Source organism: Pipra filicauda, unplaced genomic scaffold (genome assembly GCF_003945595.2).
Source record: "Pipra filicauda isolate LSUMZ 115617 unplaced genomic scaffold, ASM394559v2 scaffold267_size1258537_pilon, whole genome shotgun sequence".
NCBI classification, from domain to species: Eukaryota; Metazoa; Chordata; class Aves; order Passeriformes; family Pipridae; genus Pipra; species Pipra filicauda.
Window position 1 is genome coordinate 688,876 of NW_024104384.1, and position 14,553 is coordinate 703,428.

At 38.4% G+C, this 14,553-nt stretch overlaps 1 protein-coding gene across 5 annotated transcripts in view; it reads right to left on the bottom strand.

Moving 5' to 3' along the window:
* The window catches only part of FAM13B (family with sequence similarity 13 member B), a 46,298-nt gene that overhangs the window by 19,283 nt on the left and 12,462 nt on the right, over positions 1 to 14,553 (bottom strand). For all 5 annotated transcript variants that reach the window (XM_027736030.2, XM_027736055.2, XM_027736009.2 and 2 more), the window contains exons 5-9: positions 11,748 to 11,925; positions 11,031 to 11,175; positions 8,761 to 8,918; positions 2,967 to 3,008; positions 1,915 to 2,070 (exon numbers count right to left, since the gene is read on the bottom strand). In XM_027736030.2, the coding sequence (XP_027591831.1) occupies positions 1,915 to 2,070; positions 2,967 to 3,008; positions 8,761 to 8,918; positions 11,031 to 11,175; positions 11,748 to 11,925 (679 nt within the window). The remainder of the gene's footprint in view (positions 1 to 1,914; positions 2,071 to 2,966; positions 3,009 to 8,760; positions 8,919 to 11,030; positions 11,176 to 11,747; positions 11,926 to 14,553) is intronic.

Consider the following 14,553-nt stretch of genomic DNA (forward strand, 5'->3'; position numbering starts at 1 on the left):
TTTAATTCCACCCTTGAAAGGAAAAAAAAAAAAAACCAAAACAAACCCCACACTTTTTTTTGTGGTTTTCTTTTTTGAACAGAATTATTCTGACCAAAGACACTGGTAGTATCTACTATTCAAATCACCTGTAGGTGAATTTAATTATCTATGTAGTTTACATATACTTGTTTTCTACATCAGTAGGTGATAGACATATTAAAATGCATTTATTTGATTCTTGTATTAAGGGCCAGGCATACACCCCATATTTACCACGCTGACCTAAGGAATAAAAGCACAACAGCCAGAAGCAAGGACATACTGAAACTATTGTGATCTGATAGCACTGCTGTGACCACACTCCTCCCAGTACTGAGGCCAGTTAGTTTATAGCTACCACCACTGTGTTTCCCTCCAGTGAGAAACCCCATTATTTCTAACATTGAATCTTCCTAGAATTCAGCTTAAGGCTCGTAACAGTACATCCATATTGAAACTAATTTACACCATCTTTGCATTCACATATACTCTTTATGTGCCACCATCCCAGTTCCCACATGATCCTCTCATTCGTCACAAGTCTTTGCCTTCCTTCTCCTCACTCACAAAGAATTCCAAACTACTTTAAAAAAAGCTCCTTCTCTATCAGATGTGGAGATACTAAACAGGATGGATTTGAAATTAACATTTTCACAATTTTTCCTTAACTCCAGCCATCAGTTTAAGTTAGTTCTAAGAAACTTTTCCTGGCTCACTGTTTTCTGTAGTTCTTCATGTAACTGTGTATTTGCCTTGTGCACAGTTTGCTGCCTTAGAGAACCCAGACAACCACTGTGAAGAAAGATATCAGGTATCCTGTCTTACAGTTAATCCACAGTGGAAGATGATCAGAAGCATTTGGAATAGTCCCTGTGCCAGAGGAGGATATTGGTTTCAAATCAGCAGTGGTGGCACTTGGAGCCTCTGTCTCTGAAATCAGCCAACCTTTAAAGAGCTTACACTGTGACTGAAGGAATTCAGCTCCTCCAGGTCTTCCAGGCAATTACTCACTTGTAAATGACTTCAAAGGCATTACATCTCTAACACTAAAACTCAGGTTTAATTGATCATTATTGATGATTATTACTTTTATGATTGACTGCTAACTTTATTCTGGCCTCTTGTCACAAATAGGACTTTAAAACCAGTAAAGATTGAACAACTTATAAAACAGCATTTAAGTCTGTGAACACTGAATGTATTTCAGGCTCTGTTCATGTATTCCAGGCTCTGAGCAACCAAGGAATTTGGTTGTTGGAGGTACTGCAGTCTTAACAACACGTTTTTGGAGTCTAGGTATTAATCATGACTACTTATTTTTAATAAAGCACCGAAGTGTACCAGCTTCTCAATGCTGCCATGGCAATCACTACACTCAGAACATGGCACGAGTTACAACAAAAATAAAAGCTGATCAAATGAGGCTGAAACACTGTGCAAATAGACCCACAGTGCTCATTCTATCCATTTTTGGCTGTTTCATTGACACTGGCAGCCAGAGCAGTAAAATATCTATGTTGACATGAAAAGACAGGGTAAAGAAACTGAAACAGCATCTCCAATAACTTCAATATGGTAAAATTTTGTCATGAGTCAAATCAGTGAGATAAGAATGAAATCACTTGGGTAAATTTAAGTTCTTGTGCCGCTCACTCAGAATTCAGCAGTAAAGCAGATACATTTCATAGCATTTTAACCACAAAATAAATGTAAAATATTTGCTTCAAGAGCTGTTGATTACTGGCAACAGATGGAATTTGATTTGTTTTAAAATCAAGTCAATAGCAAAAGTCATAACTTTTGGGTTGATGTGGGGGATTTGGGCAGGGTTTTTTTGGAAGAGTTAAGATATACAATCCTACAGAATTCCTTGCAGACAGAACAAAGTCTTACTGGTTGTTAGATCCTTCCTCATCCCCACTGGGATTTTTTTCTTCATTGTTACAGCCCAGTCTGTGTTGCTGGATATGTTTCAGATCGTTATCTAAGCTGCTCTGCAGGTCAAAAAGATGCTGTTCCACAGCTGCTCTGATTGTTCTTTCTAAAATGCTAAAGAGAAAAAAAAAGACAGAAAATTCCTATTAAGAGCTCTCCTTTTGCATTGATCAACTATGCAGAAAGGCAGAGAGAAACTTTACACAACCGAAATATTTGATGACAAGCACTTCAAGGCAAAAAGAGACTAACTTTTCCAAAAAGGCAGTGGAAATTACTACACTGGTTTTTGTTTCATAAGATTTACATAAAGTATTATGAAGTCTATCAATAGTGTTTTAAGAGTAATAACACATTACAATGACTATTATTTAATAAGCATGCAAAAAACCCTTATAAAAGCTTAATATAATAACGTGGCAGTAAAATCCTGTGGCAAGCACCTGATGAAGGACACAGAATATATCCAAAGATTCACCAAGAAAAGAACAGCATTCTTTAAAAACAGACTGTTCTGTTGAGTGCTTCTTAGCCAGCTCATCCCAAATACACAGAGGCCTATAGAAAATCTTCCTGTAAAAATCTTAAACTATTTAATCCCATTTTAACTCTGAAGTTGTGCTTTTATTTCCCCCTTGCATTTGCACACAAAATTCCACTGAACTGTGCTCAGTATCAATAACCAGAAGTGGTGCTAAAAATATAATGTGAATGCTATGATAATTTTAAAGTCAAACATTTATGATGTATCTAAGTATAAAACCAAAGTATTTTGGACTCTGGATCCTACCATACTGTGCTCTCGTGTTCCTGCAGTCAACAACACTGACAGACATCAGGTTTTTCCCACATTAGTGTTAAATGCCATAAAGTGAAATACTTCACACTAGAATATATTAATTCATTACTATAATCACCAAACCTACTGCATTTTTTTGAAAGAATGTAGGGATGTAGGGATGTTCTAGTAACAGCATCATTCAAATATTTTATATTTTCATCATACTTACTCTGCAGAGGCTGGCAAGATACTTATGGGAGAGATATGAGCACTGCAATAAAGAAGAAATAAGTTAACGTAATGCAAAAACTTATCACACGAAATAAAAGTCTTGGAAGTTAACAGAAATCAACTTAGAGAATACTTAAAGATTGCATGTGATGCAGCTAATAAAAGTAGAATAAATATGTAAAGAACACCCTGATTTGCAGTCCCTTTATTATTTAAATGAAGAAATCTTAAGGAGCACCATCACAAGACAGAAAGTTGTAGAAGCAGCAATGCAGATTTCTGTCTCTCAAGAGCCAATACTTGGTATACTGTGAAGCTACAGGCTCTCAGATGTGTGGCCTTTCCCATGGGAAACACTAATCACTTTGTAGTCAAACATTTTCCTGACATCTTGCTTAAGAATGCACATTTTAACTTTGCTGCCTAAAGCAAATTCCAAATGACTCTGCTTTCCTCCACAGGTTCTTCCCTGCCTGTCAGACTGTTGTATAATTTGATTCTGCAACATTCAACAGATCTACAACACTCTCTGAGCACAGCTACAACATTTCAGGGGCAAGTACCTTCCAGAGGTTTTGGGACAGGGGCTAGACATCTGGAAAACATCTGGAAATCTCCCAGTACAAGCCACTTCAGCCCAGAATCCTAAAGTCCTCTGGGGGAGTTTGGAAGGGTGGAAATCAGCACAACTAACACAAGTAAGTTAATTCATGTGTATGTGGTCCCTCTAGAATATTCCATTAACATGATCGAAGTTCTCATTAGAAACAGAATACTTAAAACTTTAGACAAAGTGACAGTAAATATGGTAAGAATAAAATAAAAGATGAAAAATCTACTATAAAAAGCAGCGAGTTGCAACATATATACCTCACTCAGAAAGAAGTAAATACTAACTGCAGTTTAACTCAGAGGTGGGGAGGTAAACGTTTTTTTTTTCCTATTACAGGCAACTAAGCCCTAAAAGCTGAAAAATGAGATTTTAGTCTACTCCTTACCGTGCAACAACACTGTTGCCAGACAGAGTTGATTTTAAATATTATTTTCATGAATGCATAAGGCAAACCCCAAAATACAAGGCAATTTGCCACTCCCTTGGAAAACTGAACAGGCACTACCACTGCAAGGTAGTTTTGATGTGAGCCTGACTTGCACTAAAAAATGTAGACAGTCTCTCTGCTTACCTAAGAAGAGTTTTAATGCAGCAAAGAACATCTTGGTTAGACCTTATCAAGTTTATTACTAGTTCCACCACCAGAAAGGGAGACCACCTCAAGCAGACTTTCTATTTTTTTTGTTCCTCCAAGTAGATGAAACACAAGCAATAAAGGACTTTCAATTAAACAGAAGCTGATAAGGAAAGTGGCTAAGGTATTTATTTAAAAATAACTACACTAGTTTGCCTTAAGACACCTTAAACCCACCACAGCACAACTGAACAAGCAGGTGCTCACAGAGGCTTTTAATTTCTTTTCTTTCCTTTTTTTTTTGAATGGAAACTTGCTGGTGAATCAAGTTCTTTCTATGATTTGTGTGTGTGTTTGCCTGGGTGAAAAATGAAAGCTGATCTATTCCAAAGGCACCGACAGAATGGGCAGCACTCAACTACCATTTCAAAATGGACACGGCTTTGGGAAATTAAAACACCTGAAAGAGAAGCCAGACCTTGTAGCCAATGATTTCAAAGCTGCTGGATGGAACAACTGAGGGGGAACACACTGGCATTTTTCTTCCCAACAAAAAAGAAAATTAGTAAGGTAATTTACAGCTTTATATATTTACATTTCACTGGTATTTCTGTGCACAGAAGTTCAGCATAGTCCTACTACTTGGGCAAAGTAAATTTTCTGATAAACACATTTTGTTTTGACAATATTTGAAATAAAAAAAATGAAGATATGAAGTTGTAAGTTCAGTTTCATGAACAAGGTAAGAGAGAAGGAGCATGACCAAGAATCTCAGCAAAAGAACAGTAATATTCCAAAACACAACAAATATAATTTTACGCATCCCTCTCAATAAGTTCTACTAAAGTTGCATTATAAAAAGTATGTTTACATTCTAAAGGTACTAATACATAACTGTGTACATTGAAATCCATTTACTATTAAAACAGTCACTCCTAGGATACAGTGGGAGAAAAAAAGAGGCAATCAGAGCACAAAACACTGCAACACTCTAATTGCAAAAGAGAGCAAGAAAAACTCAAGTCAAGGGCACAAGTACAAACACTATTTATAGGAAACTGATGACCTGAAATCCTTTTATTTTACCACCTGAGACAATGAGGAACTGTGTCAAGATCAGGGAGAATCAAACTCATCTCCAAAGAATCCAGATGACTTCAGACATGGTTCACAACAAAATTTTCCATCTCAGTGTGTAACCTTCAGCCCCCAGCACAGGACGGCTCTCCAGTGCTTTTATTCAACACCTTCAGGTGCATGAGAGGGACTCAGCAAAAGCTGGGCATAAATCAGCAGTATTGCAAAGCCTGGAGAATCCTCTTACTACATAAAGAATATCTTACATCTTCAACTAATCACCTTAGCAATTAAGCCCTTTCTGAAAAAAATGTGTAAATCTTGGCTAAAAAGCCAATTCCAACTCCTGAGCCCACGTTCCACAGTTCAGGGATACTTTTTAAAAGCTGTGATTTACACTGCCAGGCACAGCCTGAACGCAGCATGACACAGCAAGACACACAAAGGTAAACATCTTTGTTTCATAATGTTAACCCACTCCTAAGAACTCCTTCTGCACTGCCTCCCTACCCACAAAAGGTCCCGGTAAAAACATACCTTAAGTAGAAGAATATATTAACCAGAGATAAAATACGTCCAAGTTATCCTTAGTAATTTCCTGACTGTACACAGATTCTTCTATCTCATTAAAACAACCAGTTCTGACTTATTATGAAATGAAATAATCTCCAAAACACATTTAACCTCCCACAGTTTCAAAGTTAAAAGTCTTAACTACGAATCATATCAAAACGACATCGCCCTTTCAGAGATTTACCTGTGCAGGAGAACTTTACAGGCCATTCTGATTATCTTTGCTATCCCAAACGAGCACTTCATGTAAAAATGCCTCATCTGGAAGCCAGCAAAGCGAGCTGTTGGCTGCTGGCTGTGCATGGTGCTCGCTGGGCTCCGGGGGCTGGCACTTCTGGAGTGCTGCACTAAACCCTGCAGTCTAAATAGAAATCGACTGCAACATGAGGTCACTCCTGACAATAAGCTGCCCAATCAACACTTGAAAGCTTTCCTAACATGTTGTTTACAGATTTTCCAGGGTGGAAGTAGGAACAAAAAAACGGCACTACACAAAAATAGTAATATATTTTCCAGCAATTCAGGCAGGTGTTATATTTGGTCAGCTTTACCATGCATTTTGTCTCGCTTGGTTAATATTATCACCTCTCCCTGATTAGAGCTGATTAAATCACAAAAGGGTTAACAAAAACATCACAGAAGCAGTGAGGATGTTGCCCCTCTCACTGCATTTAATAGAAACAAAGTAAACTGTTTATACAACTCACATGTCGTATCTTGTATTTTTACACATATAGTTCTGAAAAGCCCCAACACGAAGGGTTTTTATATTAGACTTCTGACTGACAGTATTTGAGATGAACTGCACAAGTACAGCAAATACTGCTTGGCAAGGCACAGTGATGAAAAATTTGGAATAATGACAGAGAAGGAGCCTGAAGCAGTTATTTCAACAGCACATCTTAAAATTCGTCTGCAATGCTGACTCGGTGATTCTTTTCTCTAGAAGTCAGGACATCAAAACCAAAAAGAGCCGTGGGGAAAAGGCTCCTGGTAAAGGAGAACAGTTTCCTTTCCATGCACAATTCCAACCTGTGTGCAACAAATGCTCCCTGGCTGGGGAACGGGTTCCAAGATCACTCAACAGGTTTATTTGAAATACCATTTGCAAGCAGCCTCTAAATCAAACTGCATTAATGATTATCCACGTTCCCACCAGATCTCAAAGTCAAATTAACACCAAGCAGCGCAGGAAGGTCACAGGTTTCAGAAAGTACAAACAGAATTAGTACAGAAAAAAGGTAGTGAGCAAAATTATAAGCAAGTTATAGTCCAAATAACTAGGAGGAAGGTCAGGTGCCCCATTGTATGAATCAAGATAACCAATATTTAAAATGCAGAACATGAAAGCTCAGCATTCTTTTCCTTCTCTCCACAGAGAGACCGAAATATGCAGATATCTGGTTCCCAAAATCTAACAGTAAAAATGCAACAAAACTCCAAGACAGGGAACTGAAAGAATCACGTTTGAGATCTGCTTCTCCTTCTCTTTTATATAAAAGCTGCCACAGGCCCTACCTCGAGACAGAGATAAATAATCCCAATAAACCTGCATTAACATTCGCCTTTTTAATTATTATTTTTTTTACATCAAGAAACTAAGTCCAAAAGAATGCCATTAAATATGTACATAAAAGCCTTTAGGCTTGGGGTAATATTCACAGTATTTATAGTGGTTAAAAATCCAAGAAAGCATACTTTCTCATTCACTTCAATTTTTTTTAATGTTTCCTGCAGTTGATCTGGTTTTACAGTCAAAATTCTCCTTCTTCTACAGGATTCCTCCTTATCCTTTCCCACAAATTATGTAAAATGCCAACCATAATTAATGCCTATTCATTTTTAATTAACCTTAAACATCAAGTAAAAATGTTTTTCTCTTCAGGCTATCCAATTTAAACTCTTAAACATGTCGAGTTTGTCACTACTGCTGTGTTTACACATTCCAGAAGCAACCTAATACCCGTGAACAGGTAAACTGCAACCTTTTTTTTTTTTTAACTCAAACTAAAATTAAACAGTTTTATTGCTGACCAAGATAATTAACTATTAAAATATAATTTAAATTACAAAACAGAGTTATGTTTCTCTCATTATTTCATATTTTACAACTTCTTGCCATGACGTAGAAGGAAGTGTGCTGCCAGCAGCTGAACAGATTTCAACCCAAAATCTACATTCTTGAAATGACTCATTCTTAGGCAGTAGCTTAATTGTGATTTTCCCTTCATTTCTGCTGCTTTTAGTCACACTTTTATTATAAATTCCTCCTCACCCCTCCCTACAAGTTCTTCCATGCAATGCCCATACCAAACACATGCTGTAGAGGGGAAGAGGTAAAATTCACCATCTGTAAATGTAAACTCTAAGTACAAGCAAAGCTGACTTAAAAATAAAATCCTGTGCATTACAAGCAAGTGCAAATAAGCTCTCAAAAGGAAGTATTTTTTGTTTATGCATCTCCTTTACGAGGATTGCTCTTAAAAGCTGACTCCCACTCCAACATTCCTGCCTGTATCACACCTTCCAACTTCCAAACCTGCCCACAGCTCTCCACCAGCACGTGACAAGAAACAGTCCCAGGATTTCCCACCAAAAGGGAGAGGTGGAAAGATGGTACAGGATGGGTTTGCATCTACCATATGCAGACTCTTTATTTCTGCTACAAAATTTACTGTTTAAATACCACTTAACAGTTTCACTAAAATATGCCCTTTTTACCTTTCTCTGCATAAATCACCATATTTAATCCAGTCTGAGTCCTACAGGCATTCCTCTGCTGAATTTGGGAACAGTTATTTTAACCCATATTTTACTATTATAGGAACTGCACCTATTTCTAAAGCTTCAGTGTGTAGACACTACTTATGTCAAAATCCTGACAGCTTCTCTCTTTGACAGAATAAACTATAATCCCAGATTTTAAATCCAAACTCCAAGGCAGGACTGAGTTACCTTGTTGATGCTGTAACACTCCTGGAATCCGAGAGACTCCCTGTCACATCTAGATGCACCACAGCTGGCCTTTCAACAGGTTTCTCTGTGCCATCTTCTGGAAGTTCTTCAGATTGCTCAAGCTTTACATCTTCCTCTTCTTCCAAGAGATCATTGATCTAAAAAAGATTTAATCAGAGTTAATGGATTGCAAAATTCCTTTTAAGAGGTCCAGGGAATTAAAAGAGCATGAGAGGTATGAAAGTAATGTACGTGTAAAAGCAGAACACTTTTCAATTTTAGGAAAAAAACAGGCACACTGGACTGCTTTTATGTAAAACCAGAAATTCCACATCATTAAAAAGCTACTTTTGAAACACTGGACAAAAACTGAAAAGCAAGCACCACCTCCAATGCCACAAATGAACACAAGCAGATTCAAGAAACAACCCAATCCCAACCACACTGAAGTCACGAACCACAGAACCTTTCTTCTTCTTTGTATAAAACAGATAATTCTCCTCTATTCCACAGGAAGCCTTATTCATGTATCAGAAGCCTTTCCAAACCCTTCTAGGGGAGGCAATACAGAGGACTACGAATCCGAACTTTAAAGCTCTGAATGATCCAAACTTTAAAGTGCTAAATGAACACTTACAAAGTTTCTGTGAAGCCTCTTGTCTATTTTTTGTTTCTTTGTTTCCAAACACAGATGTTTTTACTGAAGCAGCAATATATAACCAATTTAAAAAGTAAAACAATATATCCAAGTGGTAACTCTAGACAGCCACCTTCATTTTTTTAAAAAGCAACTAGGTCTAAACTATGAAAAGATAAACAGAATAAAGTGATGCTGTTTGACTCCAGAGGCCCCTCTGTGATTGATTACTGATCTTCCAAAGGTACAAACCCAAAAACTAAAGTAGCAGCCTTAAGAAAATATGCTTTATAGTATCTGCCACATGAGTGTAAAACAAAAGTACTAAATTAAGAAAAACTAAAACTTTAGAAGTTGAAGATTACAAAGAAGGCAGAGAGGAGGTATTTGTTTATTTTTAAAAGGGGTGTAATGTGTTACATGGCACTACATTCTGGGCACAAAACATATTTATCCCTGGTTTTCCTCTGTAATTGCAAGAGAATGTGCCAGTGAAGCAGAGGCAAGCCCACCCACACACTGGGGGCAGCTGCCGGGGGGGCTGTGCCCGGCAGGGACAGCGGCCCTTCTGTCCCCTCCGACACAAGTGCACTGTTGACATCTGGTGGAGACACCGCGAAATTAAAGGGACACCCCACCAGCCTTCCAGCTGAGGGGAAAAACCAAACAAAACCACACACCAAACACGCTGCTGTGCTCGGGAAACCCTTTTGCTAAAGCACATCATGAGGCACAGCCAAGTCAGTAATTTCAGAGCATGAGAGCACAGACCAAGCCCTGACCCAGGGACAGCCCCAGCCTCCGGCTGCAGGAGCCTCAGCCCAGCTCTGTCCCACAGCTCCCTGCAGGCAGCAGGGCTGTGGCAGGTCCCAGTGCCAGACATGGTCCTGCACTGAGCTCAGAGAACCTTCCAGAGCTGCAGCTTTGCTGAGGAGCATCCACAGCAGAGCTGCTCAACCCCAGCTCGCTGCCCACGCCTGGCACACCAGACCAAGGGCTACTGCAGGGAAGAGCAAGCAACCAGCTGCCCTCCTACCTGCCTTACCTGTCCTGCTGAATAGGGGAGGGATTCATAAGATAGGCTTCATTCATTCAGTATTTCTTGTTACCTTCCCCAGCAACTGCTTGTTATTTATTCTTTCTCCTCTTTACAGAAAATACATCATTTTGAAGTCTTAGAATCAGAAACACCACTCAAAGCCTTTGGATTAGGAAAACACCACTGAGAACATCATCAGTATGAGACCCTGCATGCTTCTGTAAGACATGCCCAGAAATACTGCTGACCAAGACAACAACAGCTTGGTTCTTCATTTGGTTCAAAAGCAGTTCATTCCTAAAAAGGTACTTAGAAAGCTCTACTGTTTAGACAGCATGACAATGTCTGTGTTGGACAGGAGATCACTGTTGGTTTAGTTCCTATGGATTTTTCCACATGGCACAGCTACACTTATTACAAAAGCAACAATTTCAGAAGCATTAAGAAAATTAAGAAAATGCCAGGTTTGGTCAGATTGCAAGAAACTACCAGAAGGCAGGCTAAAGAAATTATACTTCAATATATGTTTCATAATCATAAATGTGTATAGCAGATAGTTAAGTGATAACATATTGCTGTTCAAAATACGCTTACCTGCTCAGTTATTGAGCTTAAATCATTTGTAGATGAAAAATCTTCCTCTTCATTTTCAAAAAATTCATAGTAGTTCTCCAGAAGTCCCGCCATTATTCTGCTAACTATTTCTTGTTCTTTCAGATCCTCCACATCTGTGTAAATGCTAAAGATTTAAACACTGTTTTAGTTTAAAAATCGAAATCCAACTTTCCCAAAGAACTCCTGTGAATGACTCCCATGACTAAGGGCTACATTTCACACCATTACCCCATATCCATTCTGAACCCACAGAACTTCAAGCATGCCTTCACACTGCTGGCATTACAAAGCTTTATATTATTTTATATTTTAAAATTATGAAGTAGCAACTATTTAGTGCATTTAATTTTTATGAGGAATATTTAAAATTCAAGTGTTTTCCTGTAGAGAGGAAACACCAGGATAAGCTGTACTTTTAACTGCCTTCTCCCAGAATTGTTTTCTTGCTACAAACAGTAATCTTACACACTATCACTAAAATATCTGAACCTCAGAATAAATAAGTAATGCAACAATCAAATCAGTGATTTCTAATGCCACAACTCACAGATGAGTTGCTGTTTAAATCCCATCAAAAACTGCAAAACCATCCTGTGGACTTGCTACTGTTGCTCATGGACTAGGAATGACTTTAAACTACAGACATGCCCTCAAATTCACCTAGAAACACTTAATGAACTTTTATAATTAACTTACTGAAAAACATCCGGACCAAAGACTGCAGCTAAAGAACTTGCTGACCAAATTTCTTCATGATGAGATGCTACATTAGCTAAAAATTTACACAGAAACTTTAACAAACTGTAATTAACAGGTGGAAGCTGCTGCAAGAGGAACCTCAGCTTTCTTCCAAATTCATCTTCATTATTATAATCTGAAAAAGGAATAAAAATATTTTAACCAAAAATAAGATATCTGCTTTTTCATACTTGATACTGATCAGACTTTTTCTGACAATTTCTTACTTCTGAAGTACAACTAACATGGTCAAACCACAGCCCAAAATGTCAGAATTGGCTTGAATTTGTTCAGTACTTTCCACCATAGTCTCCTCTGCAAGTCCAATCTGCAGTTGTCAGTACATTTTCCCCAATTAACACTCACTCAAGTTTCTGATTTCATAGGATAAACTCCTCTATATGTTTTTGTTTTACCAGTGTTATGTAACAGTTGCTTTGCAGACCAGCTCCAGAGAAAGGAAGCTACCTTCCATCTAGTTAAATTCTCCTATCAGACAAGCTACTTTGACACTTTACCTTTATAAGCATCCCATCCTCACCACTCTACTTGCTTCTATAATACTTCACTGATAAATCCAAGCTATCTCAATGCAATCATCTTCACACATGCTTAGACTGAAGCTTGTTGATTCAATTTCAGATCTGAAAAAGGGTCACCATAAAAACCTCTTCGTTCTCACCCCACTTAACTATACCCTTCATCAAAATGTCTCCCCATAAATCTCATTTGTTGCATCATCAGCCTTACAGGCAACAAGGTTCAAAGAGTTTACAGCTGTTTGTACCCAGCTGAGAAATCCCATATATAGGAAATGTCAGGAAAGCAAAACAGGAGAAAAATTGATACAAAGAGGCCTCCCCTTCTTTCTCAGACACTTGAAAACTCTTCTGAGATCAGTTAGAAAGGGAAAAGTATTTTTGAAGGTTATGAGGCACCACTCTGCCTCTCTAGATGAGAGAGCTGACACATCCTAGTCCTTAATATCAAAGCAAAGAGTGAGTAAATTCCCTGTTGTGTAAGCACAGGAACACCAAGCAGTAACTGCACAGGGTTTCATTTGCTCAGACACAGTCATTATCTACAGAAGCTGAACACAGCCAACCAGGCACAGAAAACAGTTGTCTCAACACAGTAACACAATAAAATTAATATTTCATTGTTAGAACAGGAAAAAAAAAGGACTTTAAAAAGTACTTTCACAATGCAGACCTTCAAAAAGAAAGGGAGCAAGAGAGAGGTGACAGACCACCTTACACATACTCCATGTTCTGTCTAACCAATCTGTCCAGAAATTTAAGTTCTAAACAATAACCAGAGACCTAAAAGGAGAACCTTCTTACTTCTACCTGAAGTCCTCTGACACTAAAGCAAGGAAACACACTTCTGGGACACGTGACCTTGTGCAATCAGGTCAAATTCACACTTCCATTACCAAAATGACCTGTCTTTGAGGAGCCACCTGCATGGAAGGAGCCCCTAACTAGACCACACCTTGTATCACTAATTGTTTTGAGAACTAAGCCTGACCTAACAATATAAAGGACAGCTAAAGAGGGAGAAGACCAGAACTAACATATGGATCCACAATTACTACCATCTTCTGCACCTGTGTAAGCAATTCCTCCTCAAATGCAGCTGATGATGTAATTCTGGAAACTAACTGAGGTGTGTCCATCACACAGCCAAAAGCCAATTAGAGGAAACCAGGATACTTAAGAGAGGCAAATGAAGCAGCCCCACACTGCTGCAGATGATGCTCCAGTTTAGCACTTGGTAAATAAGAGTCCCAGCACATGAAAACTCTGCTGAATGTACTCCTCCCACAAAGCAATTCCCACTCTGAACAAACACGACTATCACAAGCACCATCGAGTTCTTATCAGGAATAAACCCAACCACAGAAAATTAAATCAAACAGAAATGTGTGTCTTACAAAGCCAAAAAAACCCAGCATTTGAAGAGAAATACGACTTTACATTGGAAAAGGAGCAACACCCCTGTAGGAAAACAACCAGTAGTGGCCCCTTTGAGGACATGACTGATGCAGTGCTGCAAGACAAGTGCTTCTAATAGTCAAGTTATGAACCAACTCCAACATCACTCAACACAGCAGAGGCCAAAGGACCCAGGAGGGTGGATACAGAGACACAAGCTGGGAATTGGTAAAGAAAATAGCTGTGCCAGCATATGGGTGTCAGTTTGAGAGGGCAAAGATTTGTACTATAAGAAAAAACATACTTAGCAATAACAATATGCTGATGACAGGTGGTTTTTTCCTCCTACAAATGAATTTTAAGCTGAAAACAATCCGCAGTGGGAGAGCAAATATGACATGAATATAAGACTTGAGATTGCTTTTCTAGTATATAAAAGTTTTAAGTGCCATGAAAGCATAGGCAGAGTAAGTGAAATAAGAGAGAAACAAAGGCATTCCCCAGCACTTTCAATGCACCAGTGGTGGGAAATTGTCCAAAAATTTCAATTCCAGTAGTTTTGACCAGTGTTCCAGCATTCTCACACCACACAGAACATTCAGAACTAATCAGCAGGACACATGGCAGCTTCACCATTTTCCTACACGACAGATGAACTGTGCCTTTGAACCCAGACTGAGCTTCCTAAATAAGACCAATTTATTGGGGTTTATGCTAAGAAAAGGTATATTTGAATGCCTCCTGATATACATATTACACAGAGCAACAAAAACATTCTAGTGCCACTAGAAATCTCAATTCAATACTGGGTTTTACTCTTAAAAAAA